The sequence below is a fragment of the Tachysurus vachellii genome, chromosome 14, assembly GCF_030014155.1.
Source record: "Tachysurus vachellii isolate PV-2020 chromosome 14, HZAU_Pvac_v1, whole genome shotgun sequence".
NCBI classification, from domain to species: domain Eukaryota; kingdom Metazoa; phylum Chordata; class Actinopteri; order Siluriformes; family Bagridae; genus Tachysurus; species Tachysurus vachellii.
The window spans coordinates 4,723,472-4,739,497 of NC_083473.1; the positions used below are offsets into that span (position 1 = coordinate 4,723,472).

Consider the following 16,026-nt stretch of genomic DNA (forward strand, 5'->3'; position numbering starts at 1 on the left):
TACTTAAAAAAAAAAAAAAAAACCACCTTTAAAAGCTTTTAACGAGGGGTAGAAAAATAAATAAATACAATTGAGTGCAGATATTAGCTGTATTGTAAAGTCTACATGTGTTTATTGATGTAGGTAAAGGACCAGATATCTTGCCACCGGTCAGATTTATTAAGATAATGTTAGAACTTCAGACATTAAACATGTCCTGGTTGATCCTCTACATCTGTGGTAAAGGAAACATGGTGTACAAATCATTGTTGTGGAATTGCTTCATTAAGATTCATGTCACACACACAGACAGACAGACAGACACACAGACACCATGAAGCAATTTCATCATGTTAATTACCCTGAGGGCTGAAATAGACATTTCCCCCTGCATTAAAAAAGGATTAAGAGCAGAGCAACTCATCCAACAGTCAGTGTTCAGTGCAGTTGGTGTAACTTCCTGATGGAGCCAGTCATCTCTTTAAGGCATTACAAACTGCTCTATCCATAGCAGGATGACAGGATCTGTGTTACGCTGAGTTACTTTATAGCATGTCGATGAGGTGATGACTATCGAGGGTGGGAAAAAATATATAAAGAATCACAGTTCACAGTAGTATCTTTTTTTTTGTCCCCTTTTAAATATTTTCTTAAATATATACACAAAGCAAGACATATCTATAACTCCGAGGAATCAGCCGACGTCAGGATCAAGCTGCTCACTTCGCGTTTCCGACGATTCGCAGCGCGGACGTTTTAACCAGACATCCGACAGTCTAAACATTTTCTTTTTATTATTTTAATCAATACACCATCATGAAGTGTAGCGCCGATCCGCTTTATAACAGGTTTCTCTTCAACAACAAAACACTCCACCCAACTCCTCCTGGCCTCAAGGAATAAGTCTCTGTGAATAAACTTGCTGAAAAGCCTTTCTGTCATGTACACTGGCTGAAAGCCTCTATAATATAGTCGTTTAAATATCTCGTAAATAAGCAACCGTGAAAACATACGATGTAGGAAGGTCACACCTGTTCACAAGCATACGCCACACTCTCCTAAACCATACAGAGGAACTGAAAAGTCAAATTAAAACATATTAATGATGAGAGAGAGAGAGAGAGAGAGAGAGAGAGAGAGAGAGAGAAAGAAAAAAAAAAAAAACCTTGCATACTTATAAAAGCCTGTGAGTCATAAATGAGTGTCATATATGAGCGAATGACCCATGGAGCTCTGTCCTCGTGATGCACACTTAACTGACTCAGATCTACAGGTGTGTGTTGTCATGACAACCGGCCTGTGCCAACTAAAAAACTCAGGAAGGGAAGGGTGTGGGCGGCTCCACGGTTCGAGCCGCCGCAGAAGGCCGTGAGCGTAGATCATTCCAACTCAGCCAATCAGAGGAGCCTCCGACACGCTGAGGAGCCTCCGACGTGTTAATCTGCTCCGCCGCGGGACGTCAGAAGTAAATCTGTTTAGCGTCCGACGGGTTCTGCTCCATCGGACAGTACGGACACTTCAGCCTGCGGAGACGAAAACGAGCGTCAGAGTTACATCATGATTAGAAGCGAGAAAGATCATCAAATATACACACAGTAAAAGCAATTATACTGATGAAATTATTACTAAACATTGATTTTTAATATAAACGAACTAACGAAGAAAATGAAAGAGCAATCTGCTTGTTTTTACTTGTCTAGAGGAAAAAAGGGACAAACATTTCATCTTCGCTGTGGGTTTATTTCTGTTATTTCAATCCAGAACTAGATTATTTAAAATACAAAAGGTCTTTTTAACTTACAGATTAATACAGCACAATTGTGATAAAGTTTTCTGTATTGGAATGATTTCTAACACAATCAAAATTATTCATGTGATTCATGTCAGGGTTACCCGCAGCACTTTGCAGTACGGGCGGCCCGCCTAAGCTGGGAAACCCTACAGCCTTAACTAGGTCGCCCAAAAAAAAGAATAATTCCGTTGCACAAAAGGCCGTCAAGTGCATCTCGGAGAATAGCGCAGACGCGCTTCACACTGTGAGAGGCCACACGGGCCACACGGCCGAAATGAGTGAGACGTGGTCCGTCACTGTCTGGAGAATAACTAGCCAGTTGATAAAACGCTTTTCCGCAAAATTTTGAATGTTGTTTTGCACTTTATTATTTATTATTATATGTTATTTAAAATTTATATTTAGTGTTAATAATTTATAGTTAATAAAAAACAAAGTTTATAATTGTTAAATGTAGTACAGAGTCTGTGGTCTATCTAGGGTTGCAAAGGGGCGGAAAGTTTCCGGTAAATCTCCGGAAACTTTACATGGGAACTTAATCCGGGGAATTTTGGAAATATTCAAAATTGGAAACTTTACGGGAATTTATGGGAATTATTTGGAAATAATTATAAACTATATCACACACAAACATAAATAAACATTTTGTTTGGTCATAAGCAGACGTGCATGTAAGGTAATACAAATTTTAAAAATGACGTCTTGACTGATTTAATTGTAAGTAGAACTTTAGTTGATTATTTTATTGAGTAACACAAAAGCATAATAAACATTATTATGCTTGTAATAAACAAACTTAATTGTAATAAACATTATTTTATTGAGGATTTATATAGAGGAATTATCTGTGCATGTGGTAATGCTAATTCAGGGTTCCCACTCTTTTTCAGAGATCATTTTCCAGGACTTTTCAAATTTAGCAAAAAAGACAAGGATCACAGATTCACGGCCTAAAGTAATATTTTGTTCTCTCCAGAAGTCTTAAAAACAACGTACACTTTATGGCTATTACTTAACTATACTTTTAAAGACAATTTGTCATGTGAATGAAATTTCAACATTTATAAAATAAAAAGACCGCACATATTAATACCCTTTCCTTTCTCAGGCCAATGCCGTCATGCATGCTTTAGTTTGATGTGCATTCCCCTTGCACATGATATTCAGATTAACAAGGTTAATATAACCTGCTTACCGTCACCATTTGCTGAAAACATTCGAGCACTTAAACCATTCCTAGCACCTGAAACCGCCAGCGTCATCCGTCACAGCAAGATTAAACAGCATAACAAAAAACCCGTCAAAACTCAGCGTCCCTGAACAGAGCGCTTTCTGTTACTAATTGTTTCGACCAGTTGTAAACTGTTCTTTAAATGATCAAGAACATTTAAAAATAGAGATGCTCCGATCAGCATTTTTGGGGTCGATCACCGATCACCAAGATCATGATCTGCCGATTGCCGATCACTGCCGATCACAGAATGGCAGAGGAATGGGAATCTTTTATCTATAATCTAGCAGAGCACCATTTTTAGAAATGAAATTAACTCTAAATTAACTGTATTGAGAAAAAAACTGTAGAAATAGGCTACAGTCAAGATCTTGAAGAACCACCGAGTGTTTATTTTAGAAAATGAGAACTTAAAGCTACTGTAGGCCATCTTCCCCAAATAAGGCAGAGTAACTTAAAATTATTCCAAACAAAGAGGGGTCAGGCAGACCAACACACATCAGATCAGCTTAATAGGATGTCGCCTCTTAATACACTGATTACATTTTATAATTGGCAGCAAAATGTAAAACTTGTTACACCAAAACTGGCTACTGCCACAAAGGACAAAACTATGGCAAGTGTTTTTTTCTGTTATTATTATGAACGTCTGATGTAGTTGAGGAACCAACTACATCAGATCCAAAAAATAAAATAATGAAAGCTACTGTAAGCCAATGCCATCCTTTCTAAATAACAAGGCAGAGAAACAACGAGGCCAAGCAGGTAGTTACCAAACAGATGAACTTGGGATGGTATGAGGTTACAAAGGCCCAGGCTACTTGTAAAATGTAAATAAAATTTTTAATATATTAAAATTAAACAATTGGCCACAAAATGTTTCGGACCAAAACATGTTGGGCCTCGGCCTACTAACACAGAGTACAAAATCCTTCATGTCTCAATCATAAAAGGCATCACTCACACTCACATCACTACTAGTTTAAATGCATCACTCACAGTCGGCTGGTTGAGGGATGGGGATGTTGTTGGCTTCGGCTGGTTTAGTTTCTCGTACTCTGCATATTCATTTGTATGGCGTGTTCTAAGATGCCTAATCATGTTATTGGTATTAAAATGCCGTTGCTTGCTTCCACCTCGAGGGATTTCATCACGACATACATTGCAAACGGCTAACTTTACGTCTTTATCGGACACTTTGGAAAAACTTCCAGACGGGAGAACTCATGTTGCCACTGGTAAGTGCTGCTCTGCTGTTGTTTACCTGTGCGCGTGCATGCACGTGTGAAAAAGTCGCGCGAGTAATTTACGTCACGTGATCGGCTTTTTTGATCAGCGCTTTTGGGGTTCACCGATCTAGCTATTTTTAGTCAATATCGGCCGATCATGATCGGTGGCCGATCAATCGGAGCATCACTATTTAAAAATAATCATTTTCCAGGACAACAAGATTTTTTCCAGGACAATTTATGTTTTCTTTCATTTTCCATGTGTTTTCCAGGACTGGAACATTGGTCATAAATTTTCCAGGATTTCCAGGACGCGTGGGAACCCTGTAATTTAATGCTTATTATGAGTTATTATTAAGGTTTAATATTATTAAGGTAGTTATTAGGTTTAGGTATTGGGTACAATTAAGAATGTAGAATAAGGCATTAATATGTGCTTAATAAATAATAATAAATAGCCAATATTCTATTAATATTCATGCTAATAAGCAACTAGTTAAATGACCCTAAAATAAAGTGTTACTGTGCATGTTATGGAAGAATATAAGTACATGCAGAGGGTTTGGCCTCAATGGCCCTCCAGTAAGCAGTGTGCTGTGTGCAAGTGACCGAGGAACACAGGGAACAAATTCAACTTAAATTGCATTAAATCTTGTTGTTTTAAACAAAATTATGCTGTTAAGATTTTTATAACTACATTTAAGTTCCTTGTTATAGGCAACTCTGCATTTTTTTTTTTAAATTCCCAGTTTATTTCCATATATTCCCGTTAATTTCCATGGAAAGTTAGCAGCCTTGAAAATTCCCAGAATTTTGCAGCCCTAGGTCTCTCTCACAAAGAAGCGCCAATATTTTATTTTATGCATTAAAGCAAATACGTATATCACAAGTTCAACATTTATAAAGAAGTGTAAATATCCTGCCAGCTGTTCTTGTATACGGTGAGCACCTACTTTCCAGCGTTGGTGAGTTTGTTCAGGGCGTCTCTGGAGATGACGTGACCGCAGATGAGCTTCATGGGTGGGTTACTCTCTGAAGTCTGCTGCCTCAGGATGGGACACGCAAACACAGAGTGATACCAGCACTTTTTCCCCAGGTCTATTTCAATCTGCACACAAACACAGACAAAAACATTAACCTTGTCCAAAGTCTCCTGGCATTGACATTCTGACGTTCACCATTTCCTTTACAGTACTGCTTGATCTAAATTATAAGGACATTTTCAGTCTTAGCACTAATCAGGTTCCGCAGCTACGTGCGATTCAAAAGATAGAAATAACCCCATCACTAAAAATAGCTTCATTTCTCTTGTGCAGAAGAACCGGCCATGCTTGCCAGCTTACTTGGGGCCTATTTGCGTCTGAAACGTATCCAAATACAGGGAAAGAAGGATGAAAAAAAAAAAGGTTTGGGAGGAATAAAAAGGCTTACACATCTAATATAAGACAACAAGGTACCTGTGCACAAGAAAGCTGCAGCAGATGTTTCATCTACAAACAACCTCGAGGTTTATTGATAATCTCCAGTCATCACTTTAGACGTGGCTACCGACTGTCACTAATCATCAGTAAAATTAGCCATAAAGTGTTAGATTTGTGTGTTGACCTGTTTATCGGTTCATGTGTTTCTACGCAATCTTTGAAATTCCTTAATTAAAGAAATGAACAATAACAAGACACAAACACTGGTTTAATAAAACACATGGACAGAAGTTATTTCATATCATCGAACTCAAAATATTTTCCTTTTATAATAGACCGAGAGGAGGCATGTACTGTCGTGTACGGTTAGTTCAAAGCACAATCTTCAGACAGACCAGATTCGTACGTCGACCTTCAGTAAAACATGATCACGACACCAACAGACAAAACTGAGAACTGAGTGGGCGTGAATGACTGATAAAAACAAGTCAAACGTGAGTGTATGTGCACGAGTGAATGAGTGAGAATAAGTGTGTGAGAAAAAGAGTGTGTGTGTGAAAAAAAGAGAGAGAGTGTGAGTGAGAAAAAGAGAGAGAGTGTGTGGGTACGTGTGCGAGAATAAGAGAGTGAGTGAGTGAGTGAGAGTGTGTGTAAGTGTGTGAGAATAAGAGAGTGAGTGAGTGAGTGAGTGAGAGAGAGTGTGTGTAAGTGTGTGAGAATAAGAGAGTGAGTGTGTGGGTACGTGTGTGAGAATAAGAGAGTGAGTGTGTGGGTACGTGTGTGAGAATAAGAGAGTGAGTGTGTGGGTACGTGTGTGAGAATAAGAAAGTGAGTGAGTGAGTGAGAGAGAGAGAGTGTGTGTGTGTGTGTAAGTGTGTGAGAATAAGAGAGTGAGTGAGTGAGAGAGAGTGTGTGTAAGTGTGTGAGAATAAGAGAGTGAGTGTGTGGGTACGTGTGTGAGAATAAGAAAGTGAGTGAGTGAGTGAGAGAGAGAGAGTGTGTGTGTGTGTAAGTGTGTGAGAATAAGAGAGTGAGTGAGTGAGTGAGTGAGAGAGAGTGTGTGTAAGTGTGTGAGAATAAGAGAGTGAGTGTGTGGGTACGTGTGTGAGAATAAGAGAGTGAGTGTGTGGGTACGTGTGTGAGAATAAGAGAGTGAGTGTGTGGGTACGTGTGTGAGAATAAGAGAGTGAGTGAGTGAGTGAGTGAGAGAGAGAGAGTGTGTGTGTGTGTGTAAGAGTGAGAATAAGAGAGTGAGTGTGTCACTTACAGGCAGCTCGTCCTTGTGTGTCCAGACACCACTACACTGCCTCTGCTCGATAACCTGCTTAATGTTCATCAACACAGGCAGGGCCATGCAACCTGACGCAAAACTGAGGAAGAAAAAACGGGGAAAAAGAAGAAGAAAAAAAAACCCACGCACACACAGAGACACGCACACAAACAGACAGACATGCACACACTATTAATTAAAAAATGTTATTATATAATACTTTAATATTTTATAAAAAATGAAAGAAAAAAAACAGGTAGTTATACAAGGATATCAGCTGATACTAAATATTAAACAAATACTAATAAAATAAAAAAAATTTTAATACAAGAATCGAGATAAGTAAAGAAAAAAGGGGTCACTGGCATTTTCTTCTAGTCATTTTTACAGCCATGCTTTATGTTTAATAAGTTATTCATCTGCTAAATGAATCACTGTTCTAAGGAAAACCTACAAGCCTGAAACATTAAACAGATATCATGGAGTTTCTCAGTGGATCAGTGAGAAATCCCACAGGTATGTGAGCGGAGGAATGATGCGTCCCTCCACCTACTGCTCCGGAGCCCTGCTGAACTTTCCTCTGCTGCTGACTAAGATCAGCGATTCATAACAGAGTGCGCTTCACTTACAGGAGAAAACGGAGTTAAACTGCAGTTAGCAGCACAGAAATAATAAGAACGATGATGATAATCATCATCATTAATATGAGCTGCTGTATAAAAAAAAAAGAGGCTGGGAGTTAAAAAGAAGCTGAGACAGTTACATATTGTTTTATTACATTTACATGTAAATATAAAATCTAAAACATTTATTACATTATTACTACTACTGGTGGTAAATATTAGCTATTAATAACGGCTATTATTAACTGTATTAAATTCATCCCCTTTAAATGCGATACATCAATTACTTAATAAAAAGACATACAACATAATACACATATTGTGATCAAGTGTGCCACAATACGCTATTATTTAACTTTATTTCTAAACAATTAGTAAACAATATTAAATAATTGATCATTGTAAAAATTCAGTACAGATTTAACATAAATGATCAATTTATTATTGACAAACTAAAAAAAAAAAATAGAATTTCTCAATTTAACTGGAAATTATTTTTATTTAATAATTTTACTTTTTTTTTTTTTTTTTTTATTAAATGCCGTTTTGCGAGCCACTTGTTAGTAAACCAATACAGTGATACAGATATACATCATGATATATTGGTCATATGGTCCAGCTCTAATGCAGTTAATGTAATACAGAAGAACGTGACTGACCTGACGCTGAGCGGAGACTCTACAGACAGGCCGAGCAGGGCGCAGGCGTCCCGGGTGAAGATGTTACAGATCTCGGCCCACTGGTTGGTCTCGAGCAGACTTCGGTATGGAGAGTTCTCGATGCCGTTACGCAGGTAAACCAGGCTGCCCATTAAAACTTGGATATCTACACGAACGACAGGTGAAGCAGACAGTAACCCACACAGACAGAACTAGATTACTGAGACAATGTATGACAAATATTCCAAAGGATAGAGACAGCGCCTCAATCTCTAAATCTCATTCTCAAATACTGGCATCCGTGTTGTCTGATTTGATGTTATATCAAAGTGCAGTCGAATTCTCAAATCTGATTGGTGAGAATGTGTAGATTATTTGTGTACAACAGCACGGATCGGTCGGTTTCCCCTGCTGTAAAACTGATGACTGGGTTTTATTAATGCACTCGTTGTAATGTTATTGTTGCTATAGCACATGCTCAGTCACAGGGACAGACAGACAGTGAAAGAGACAAAGCAACAGACAGGCAAACAGAGAGAGAGGTGGCGAGAGAGAGAGAGAGAGTGGTGGAGAGTGAGAGAGAGGGGTGGCGAGAGAGAGAGGGAGGTGGAGAGAGAGGTGGAGAGAGAGAGGGAGGTCGAGAGAGAGAGGTTCGAGAGAGAGAGAGGTCGAGAGAGAGAGAGAGGTGGAGAGAGAGAGAGAGGTGGAGAGAGAGAGAGAGAGAGAGGTGGAGAGAGAGAGAGGTGGAGAGAGAGAGAGGTGGAGAGAGAGAGAGAGAGAGGTGGCGAGAGAGAGGGAGGTGGAGAGAGAGAGGGAGGTGGAGAGAGAGAGGGAGGTGGAGAGAGAGAGAGAGAGGGAGGTGGAGAGAGAGGTGGAGAGAGAGAGGGAGGTGGAGAGAGAGAGGTTGAGAGAGAGGTGGAGAGAGAGGTGGAGAGAGAGAGGTGGAGAGGTTCGAGAGAGAGAGAGGTTCGAGAGAGGTCGAGAGAGAGGTCTCGAGAGAGAGAGAGAGAGAGAGAGAGAGAGAGAGAGAGAGAGAGAGAGAGAGAGAGGGAGAGGTCGCGAGAGAGAGAGAGAGAGGTCGAGAGAGAGAGAGGTCGAGAGAGAGAGAGAGGTCGAGAGAGAGAGAGAGGTCGAGAGAGAGAGAGAGGTCGAGAGAGAGAGAGAGGTCGAGAGAGGTCGAGAGAGAGAGAGAGAGGTCGAGAGAGAGAGAGAGAGAGAGAGAGAGAGAGAGAGAGAGAGAGGTCTCGAGAGAGAGAGAGGTCTCGAGAGAGAGAGAGGTCTCGAGAGAGAGAGAGAGGTCTCGAGAGAGAGAGAGAGGTCTCGAGAGAGAGAGAGGTCTCGAGAGAGAGAGAGGTCTCGAGAGAGAGAGAGGTCTCGAGAGAGGTCTCGAGAGAGAGAGAGGTCTCGAGAGAGAGAGAGAGAGAGAGAGAGAGAGAGAGAGAGAGAGGTCTCGAGAGAGAGAGAGAGAGGTCTCGAGAGAGAGGTCGAGAGAGAGAGAGGTCGAGAGAGAGAGAGAGAGAGAGGTCGAGAGAGAGGTCGAGAGAGAGAGAGAGAGAGGTCGAGAGAGAGAGGTCGAGAGAGAGAGGTCGAGAGAGAGAGACAGAGATGGAAGAACTGAGGTGTTAGCGTTAAAAAGCTAGTAATACTACATCTATGACAGGTTTAATAATCATATATAAATCGCTGCAACCTATTAAGATAACAATATATAAATAAATATTATTTTAAGATGGAGATTATTTTTTCTTAGCATTCTGCAGCTGAGACGTGCTGCTGTGATGTTTATTTCTCGTTGTCTCACCTCTCTGATGCTGTGCAGCGAATGGCTGGAAGTGACGAGCGTAGTGCAGAGCCTCCAGCTGGTTTTCCACACCTCCGTTCAGCAGGCTGATGAAGTAGAGCCGGTGTAGCTTGAATTCCAGACTACTGTTCAGATCCAGCAACCTCTGTCGATTCGTCACAGCCCATCTGGGACAGACAAAACACACAGAATAACTAAACATGGTAACGAAGCCCTCTTCACTTCCATCACACACACACGTTGTGAAACGCACTCTAACGCTGGCCGGAGGTCCTGCATCCGTAAAGCCTCTAGAATGCGGTTGAGCTCCAGAAACGGTTGCTTCATGCTCATGTCGATGACCACACCCGACTCCTGCCATGAGCAAAGGCGAATAAGTTAGTTTACACAAACCAGCACTTTACAGCAGCCGTAATCTTAACCCCATGCATGCAGCAGTGTAAAGCCAGGATACAGAGCTGTACCTGACAGAGGTCTTCAGCAACGCTCAGCATGCCCTGTCGGTAGAGGTGCTCCACGATGGTCTCACTGAGGTTCCTCTGCTTCTCTGATGAGTCCCACACCGTCTCGGCTACTACGGCGCTCACCTCTGCGTCGAAGTTCTGCAGAGCATAAAGTCTCGTTACACAACGTTTAGCAAGACAAACAACTTGTATTATAAATTGGAATTAATTTATATTAGAGAAGTTTTAACTGATCAAAGAAAATAAAAATAGCTGAAAGACTATCATAAGTAGCCAACAATAAACAAAAAAAAGGTAACAAAATGAAATCATGAGTCAAGAGAAAACTACAGAGACACTGATGTAAATTAGAAACACAGACAAAAAAAAGAAATAGAGAGCCAAGCAGACAGACAGACAGTCAAGCAGACAGGGTCAGACAGAGAGACATACAGACAAGCAGACAGAGTCAGACAGAGAGACAGACAAGCAGACAGAGTCAGACAGAGAGACAGACAGACAGACAAGCAGACAGAGTCAGACAGAGAGACAGACAGACAGACAGAGAGAGACAGACAGACAGACAAGCAGACAGAGAGACACACAGACAGACAAGCAGACAGAGAGACAGACAGACAGACAGACAAGCAGACAGAAAGTCAGACAGACAAGCAGACAGAAAGTCAGACAGAGAGACAGACAAGCAGACAAGCAGACAAGCAGACAAACAGACAAGCAGACAAGCAGACAAACAGACAAGCAGACAAACAGACAAGCAGACAAGCAGACAAACAGACAAGCAGACAAGCAGACAAACAGACAAGCAGACAAGCAGACAAACAGACAAGCAGACAGGGTCAGACAGAGAGACATACAGACAAGCAGACAGAAAGTCAGACAGAAAGTCAGACAGGAAAGTCAGACAGAGACAGACAGAAAGTCAGACAGGAAAGTCAGACAGGGACAGACAAGCAGACAGACAGACAAGCAGACAGACAGACAAGCCTTCACAAGTAAAAAAGAAAGGAAGACTTCATAAGAGATAACTCGAAGGAGGAGAGACTCACTCTGTCGATGGCTTTGCCCACTTTGGACACACTGCCATGGATGTCCTTGTGGCGAGAAGCGAGCATCTGCACTGTCTCCTTGATTTCCTTACAGCACTGCGCCATGGTCTGAGAAAGCACTGATAAATCTGTATCCTGTACACCTGAGAGGAAAAGAAGATCTCACCATAGTTACAAGATTAAAGTCGTTGATCTCCTAACAAACACAAGTAAATGATCGGAATTGTTTGTTGGACCAAATCTCCAGAATATTTGTGCAGCACTACAGCTCGGTCCTTTGTCTCAGTTTCTGGCTACTAAATAAACAAATAAAAAAAAATACACAGCGCAACCCAAAACACACGGCATGTCCGATTCACTTCCGAGTGGAATTGATTCAGTCAAATATCCAGAGAGTTACTTACAGAGTTACTAAGCACACTAACTCTGCCATCATTGTGCCGTCACTGTTCTCACTTGCCTAAAGAACCGCAGTGAAGAGGAAGAGGAGAACACAGCAGAACACTGCTTAAATGAAAGCCCCTGTAACTGGTCCTGCTCTCTGTTGCCCCCTTTGTCCCACTGCCAAATAAGCCTGGAACACAAGTCACTGACCCAAACTTTCAAATATTTACAGTAAAGGGCAGTCGGCATATCCGGCTTCTATTTTTAGACATTTTTAGTGTTCTTGGTGTGGATTCATGCATTCTGAGATGCTGTTCAGCTCACCACGGTTGTAAACAGTGGTTGTTTGAGTGACGTGGCGGATTGTCCGTTCTGGCCTCGCACTTCTTACATCAATAAAGCTTTTATGTTTGCAGAGATCAGCAGTTTGTGAAACACTCCAAAAAGCAGCCAACCCTGCTACATTAGGTTCTTCCCACATGCTTCAGATGTTCGATGTGTTCCTATTAAAACGGCCAGTGAGTGTATAACTGCCCCTTCTTTCTGGCACTTACCGAAGGTGACCAGCTGGCTGCGCAGCTCACACACATTCCTCAGCAGCTCATCGAGACGTTCCTCTGACTGGTGTCCGTACGCTACGAACCGGTGCAGCACCTTCTCCAGCTCTCGCTCCACACATGCACACTGCTCCATGGCTCTGTCACTCGTTCACGGTCACACGATCACACATACGGCGGGAGCGAGGAGGACGGCACCTATAAAACACAAACGACGCACACACTTTACACTCACAGCATGATTCTGTTTTGAGCTTCAGACTGTATTGTGTTATAATAACAAAAAACAAACAAAAAAAACAAAACACTGAAGTTCTTCATACCGCCATCAAACACAAACACGATGTGGCTCTGATTCTTTATAAATAATAACATGACCTGCACCAGTCATTTAATTGAACCAGATACAATCTGGTGATCATTGTGCAGTGGGATTTTATCCCTCATGTTATTTCTTATATGTGGTATATTCTAAAGTTTATTGTGCCCTTTAAAAGTTTTGTGAATTGTTAAGAATTTAGTTCTCCTGGTTCCAACCCTCTTGTTCCTGCCTTCTCTCCCTTTTCACTTGTTTCTCTCAACCTCCTTGTCCTTCTTCACTTATTTCTGTTCTTCCTTTATGCACACTCTTGTACTTTTCCTCTCCCTCTCTCGTCATGTCTAGTTTTCTCTCACCACCCCCTCCACATCTCTGCCCTTATCTGTTCTTCTCACACTTTTGCACACTCTCGCTTACCCTCCCTCCTGAGCTTAGTCTTTCTCACCTCCTTCTCCTTCTAAGCACTCTCAAACAGATCAGTTTTCAAAGCTTCAACTTGCGTGATTACATCAGTGTTCGAAGCCACTGCTCTCGTCAAATCAGTCTCTAACCAACTAACCAAGTTGAGTCTCTGGTCTGATGTAACTCAGTGTGGTATACCTGCAACGCGGCTTTGTGAGGCTTCCTCAACTACCGGATCAAAAAAATTTTACTTATACAGACTTAATAATTATCTGCTTTTTAATCATACATTAAACTACAGAGATGCTGAATTCTTTACTTATTATAGACTTATTATGCATTTATCTTTTATTAAGAGATTAAAAACAGAGAAATTGTTGGTGAGACTGTTTATGGCTGTGATAACAAGTGACAACAAAAACTAACTTGTGTTAAAGGTTTTCACAACATTAAAACAAATAAATAAACACGACAAACACTGTAAACTCCGATCATCGACAAGTCACAGTTCTTTAAATGAAATAAAACACTTCAGGAAGCACAATTACAGGAAAATAATCAACTATGAGGTTGTAACAGTTGCTCTGCTTGGCTTCTGGCCACATCACATCAACCTTAAGTACAATACACATATGGAAACATCTGCACTCATAACATCTCACTTTCTCTTACTTTGTGTTTGGGTTTTTTTACTACACTGATGACCAAATTACCTTTCATTTGAGCTTTTGCATTTTATTTCTTTATACATATACAAACACACAAACAATATACCTTGTATATATGTATACACATTATTAGCTAATGTGTGAGTATATATATATATATATATATATATATATATATATATATATATATATATATATATATATACACACACACACACACACACACACACACACATATACATACACACACATATAGAGGTTGTTTCATTTGAAACTTTTTCATTTTATTTCTTTATATATACCTTGTATGTACACACACACACACACACACACACACACACAGTTGTTTTCTTTTAAATATACAAGCTCAAAAATGATTCATCTAACTTACTACTAATCATTTATTTCTTTTTTATTTATTATTGCTATCACTTTCTACATACATACATATACATACATATACATATATATACATACATACATACATACACATATATATATATATATATATAAGTCGCAGTCTTATTTACTCTTCATTTAAAATAAAAGAAGTTTATTATTTATTTATTTTTTTGCCATTCCGAGCTGAACAGAACAGAACAGAGTCTGAATTCAATAATAAACAAGAGGCCAGCTTTGTAATTTAGCCACTAAAACTTCTCCATAAACAAAACCACGTTTTTGTAAACTAACACATATAACAAGGATTACTTGTGAGTTGTGATATCATAATAAAACACATGGAAGTGATAATGAAAACAAACACAGAGACCAAAACAAACATGAGCATTGAGCTATGCTAGCAGGCTAATCAGGACAAACAACAGTTCGCTAGTTAAAGGATTTGAGAAGAGAAAATGGGTCTTTTTTAAAAGATAACAGACTGACAACGGGTGTAAATGACATCTGTGGGATTGCATTGTGAAATCAAAAGACGTTTCATAACTTATTTGCAACGAGAAGGTTAAAAAAAAAACCCAATAAAACAAAACGTACTCGCCTGTTGTTGTAGCAGCAGCAATCCTCCACCAGACGTCCCCTGGAAACAGGAAGAGCCTTTTCTACACGGACCGCATTAAAATCACAACCAATCACACACCGAGTGCACTACGTAGTGCACATGATCTAATGCGTCCTTACGCACACAGAGGGCGATGATGTAGGACGCAAGACGCAATTTGGAGTTCAGCCGGTCATTTCGGCTCGTTTGCTAACCTTACTGCCTTCTACTGAGCAGGAGGATGAACGGCTTTTCTTTTGCACTGTGAGAAACAGAATCAGAATCAGAATCGGTTTATTGGCCAAGTGTGTGGACACACACAAGGGATCTGGTTTCAGCTGTTTGTGACTTTCAAAAGTACTGACATAAATAACACTATACTATACAAGACAACACAATACAGACATAAATAACACTATACTATACAAGACAACACAATACAGACATAAATAACACTATACTGTACAAGACAACACAATACAGACATAAATAACACTATACTATACAAGACAACACAATACAGACATAAATAACACTATACTATACAAGACAACACAATACAGACATAAATAACACTATACTATACATGACAACACAATACAGACATAAATAACACTATACTATACAAGACAACACAATACAGACATAAATAACACTATACTATACAAGACAAAACAATACACACATAAATAACACTATACTATACAAGACAACACAATACAGACATAAATAACACTATACTATACAAGACAACACAATACATACATAAATAACACTATACTATACAAGACAACACAATACAGACATAAATAACACTATACTATACAAGACAACACAATACAGACATAAATAACACTATACTATACAAGACAAAACAATACACACATAAATAACACTATACTATACAAGACAAAACAATACATACATAAATAACACTATACTATACAAGACAACACAATACAGACATAAATAACACTATACTATACAAGACAACACAATACAGACATAAATAACACTATACTGTACAAGACAAAACAATACACACATAAATAACACTATACTATACAAGACAAAACAATACATACATAAATAACACTATACTATACAAGACAACACAATACAGACATAAATAACACTATACTGTACAAGACAAAACAATACACACATAAATAACACTATAC

The 16,026-nt window shown here is 39.7% G+C and overlaps 2 protein-coding genes across 3 annotated transcripts in view; one reads left to right on the forward strand and one right to left on the reverse strand.

Annotated features, from left to right (window-relative positions):
• The window catches only part of gpx3 (glutathione peroxidase 3), a 257,310-nt gene that overhangs the window by 154,117 nt on the left and 87,167 nt on the right, over window positions 1–16,026 (forward strand). The window lies entirely within an intron of this gene.
• Window positions 84–14,978, reverse strand: rmnd5b (required for meiotic nuclear division 5 homolog B). Of its 2 annotated transcripts, none has more exons than XM_060886613.1 (10): window positions 14,846–14,978; window positions 12,454–12,654; window positions 11,516–11,658; window positions 10,470–10,607; window positions 10,259–10,359; window positions 10,006–10,172; window positions 8,205–8,370; window positions 6,920–7,022; window positions 5,185–5,339; window positions 84–1,502 (listed from the first exon to the last, which is right to left on the reverse strand). In XM_060886613.1, the coding sequence occupies exons 2-10, from the start codon at window positions 12,590–12,592 to the stop codon at window positions 1,439–1,441; spliced, it is 1,176 nt and encodes a 391-aa protein (XP_060742596.1). In that variant the 5' UTR covers window positions 12,593–12,654; window positions 14,846–14,978; the 3' UTR covers window positions 84–1,438. The 2 variants fall into 2 exon arrangements, with proteins under 2 accessions (XP_060742596.1, XP_060742595.1); XM_060886612.1 differs by having other exon boundaries at window positions 14,842–14,922.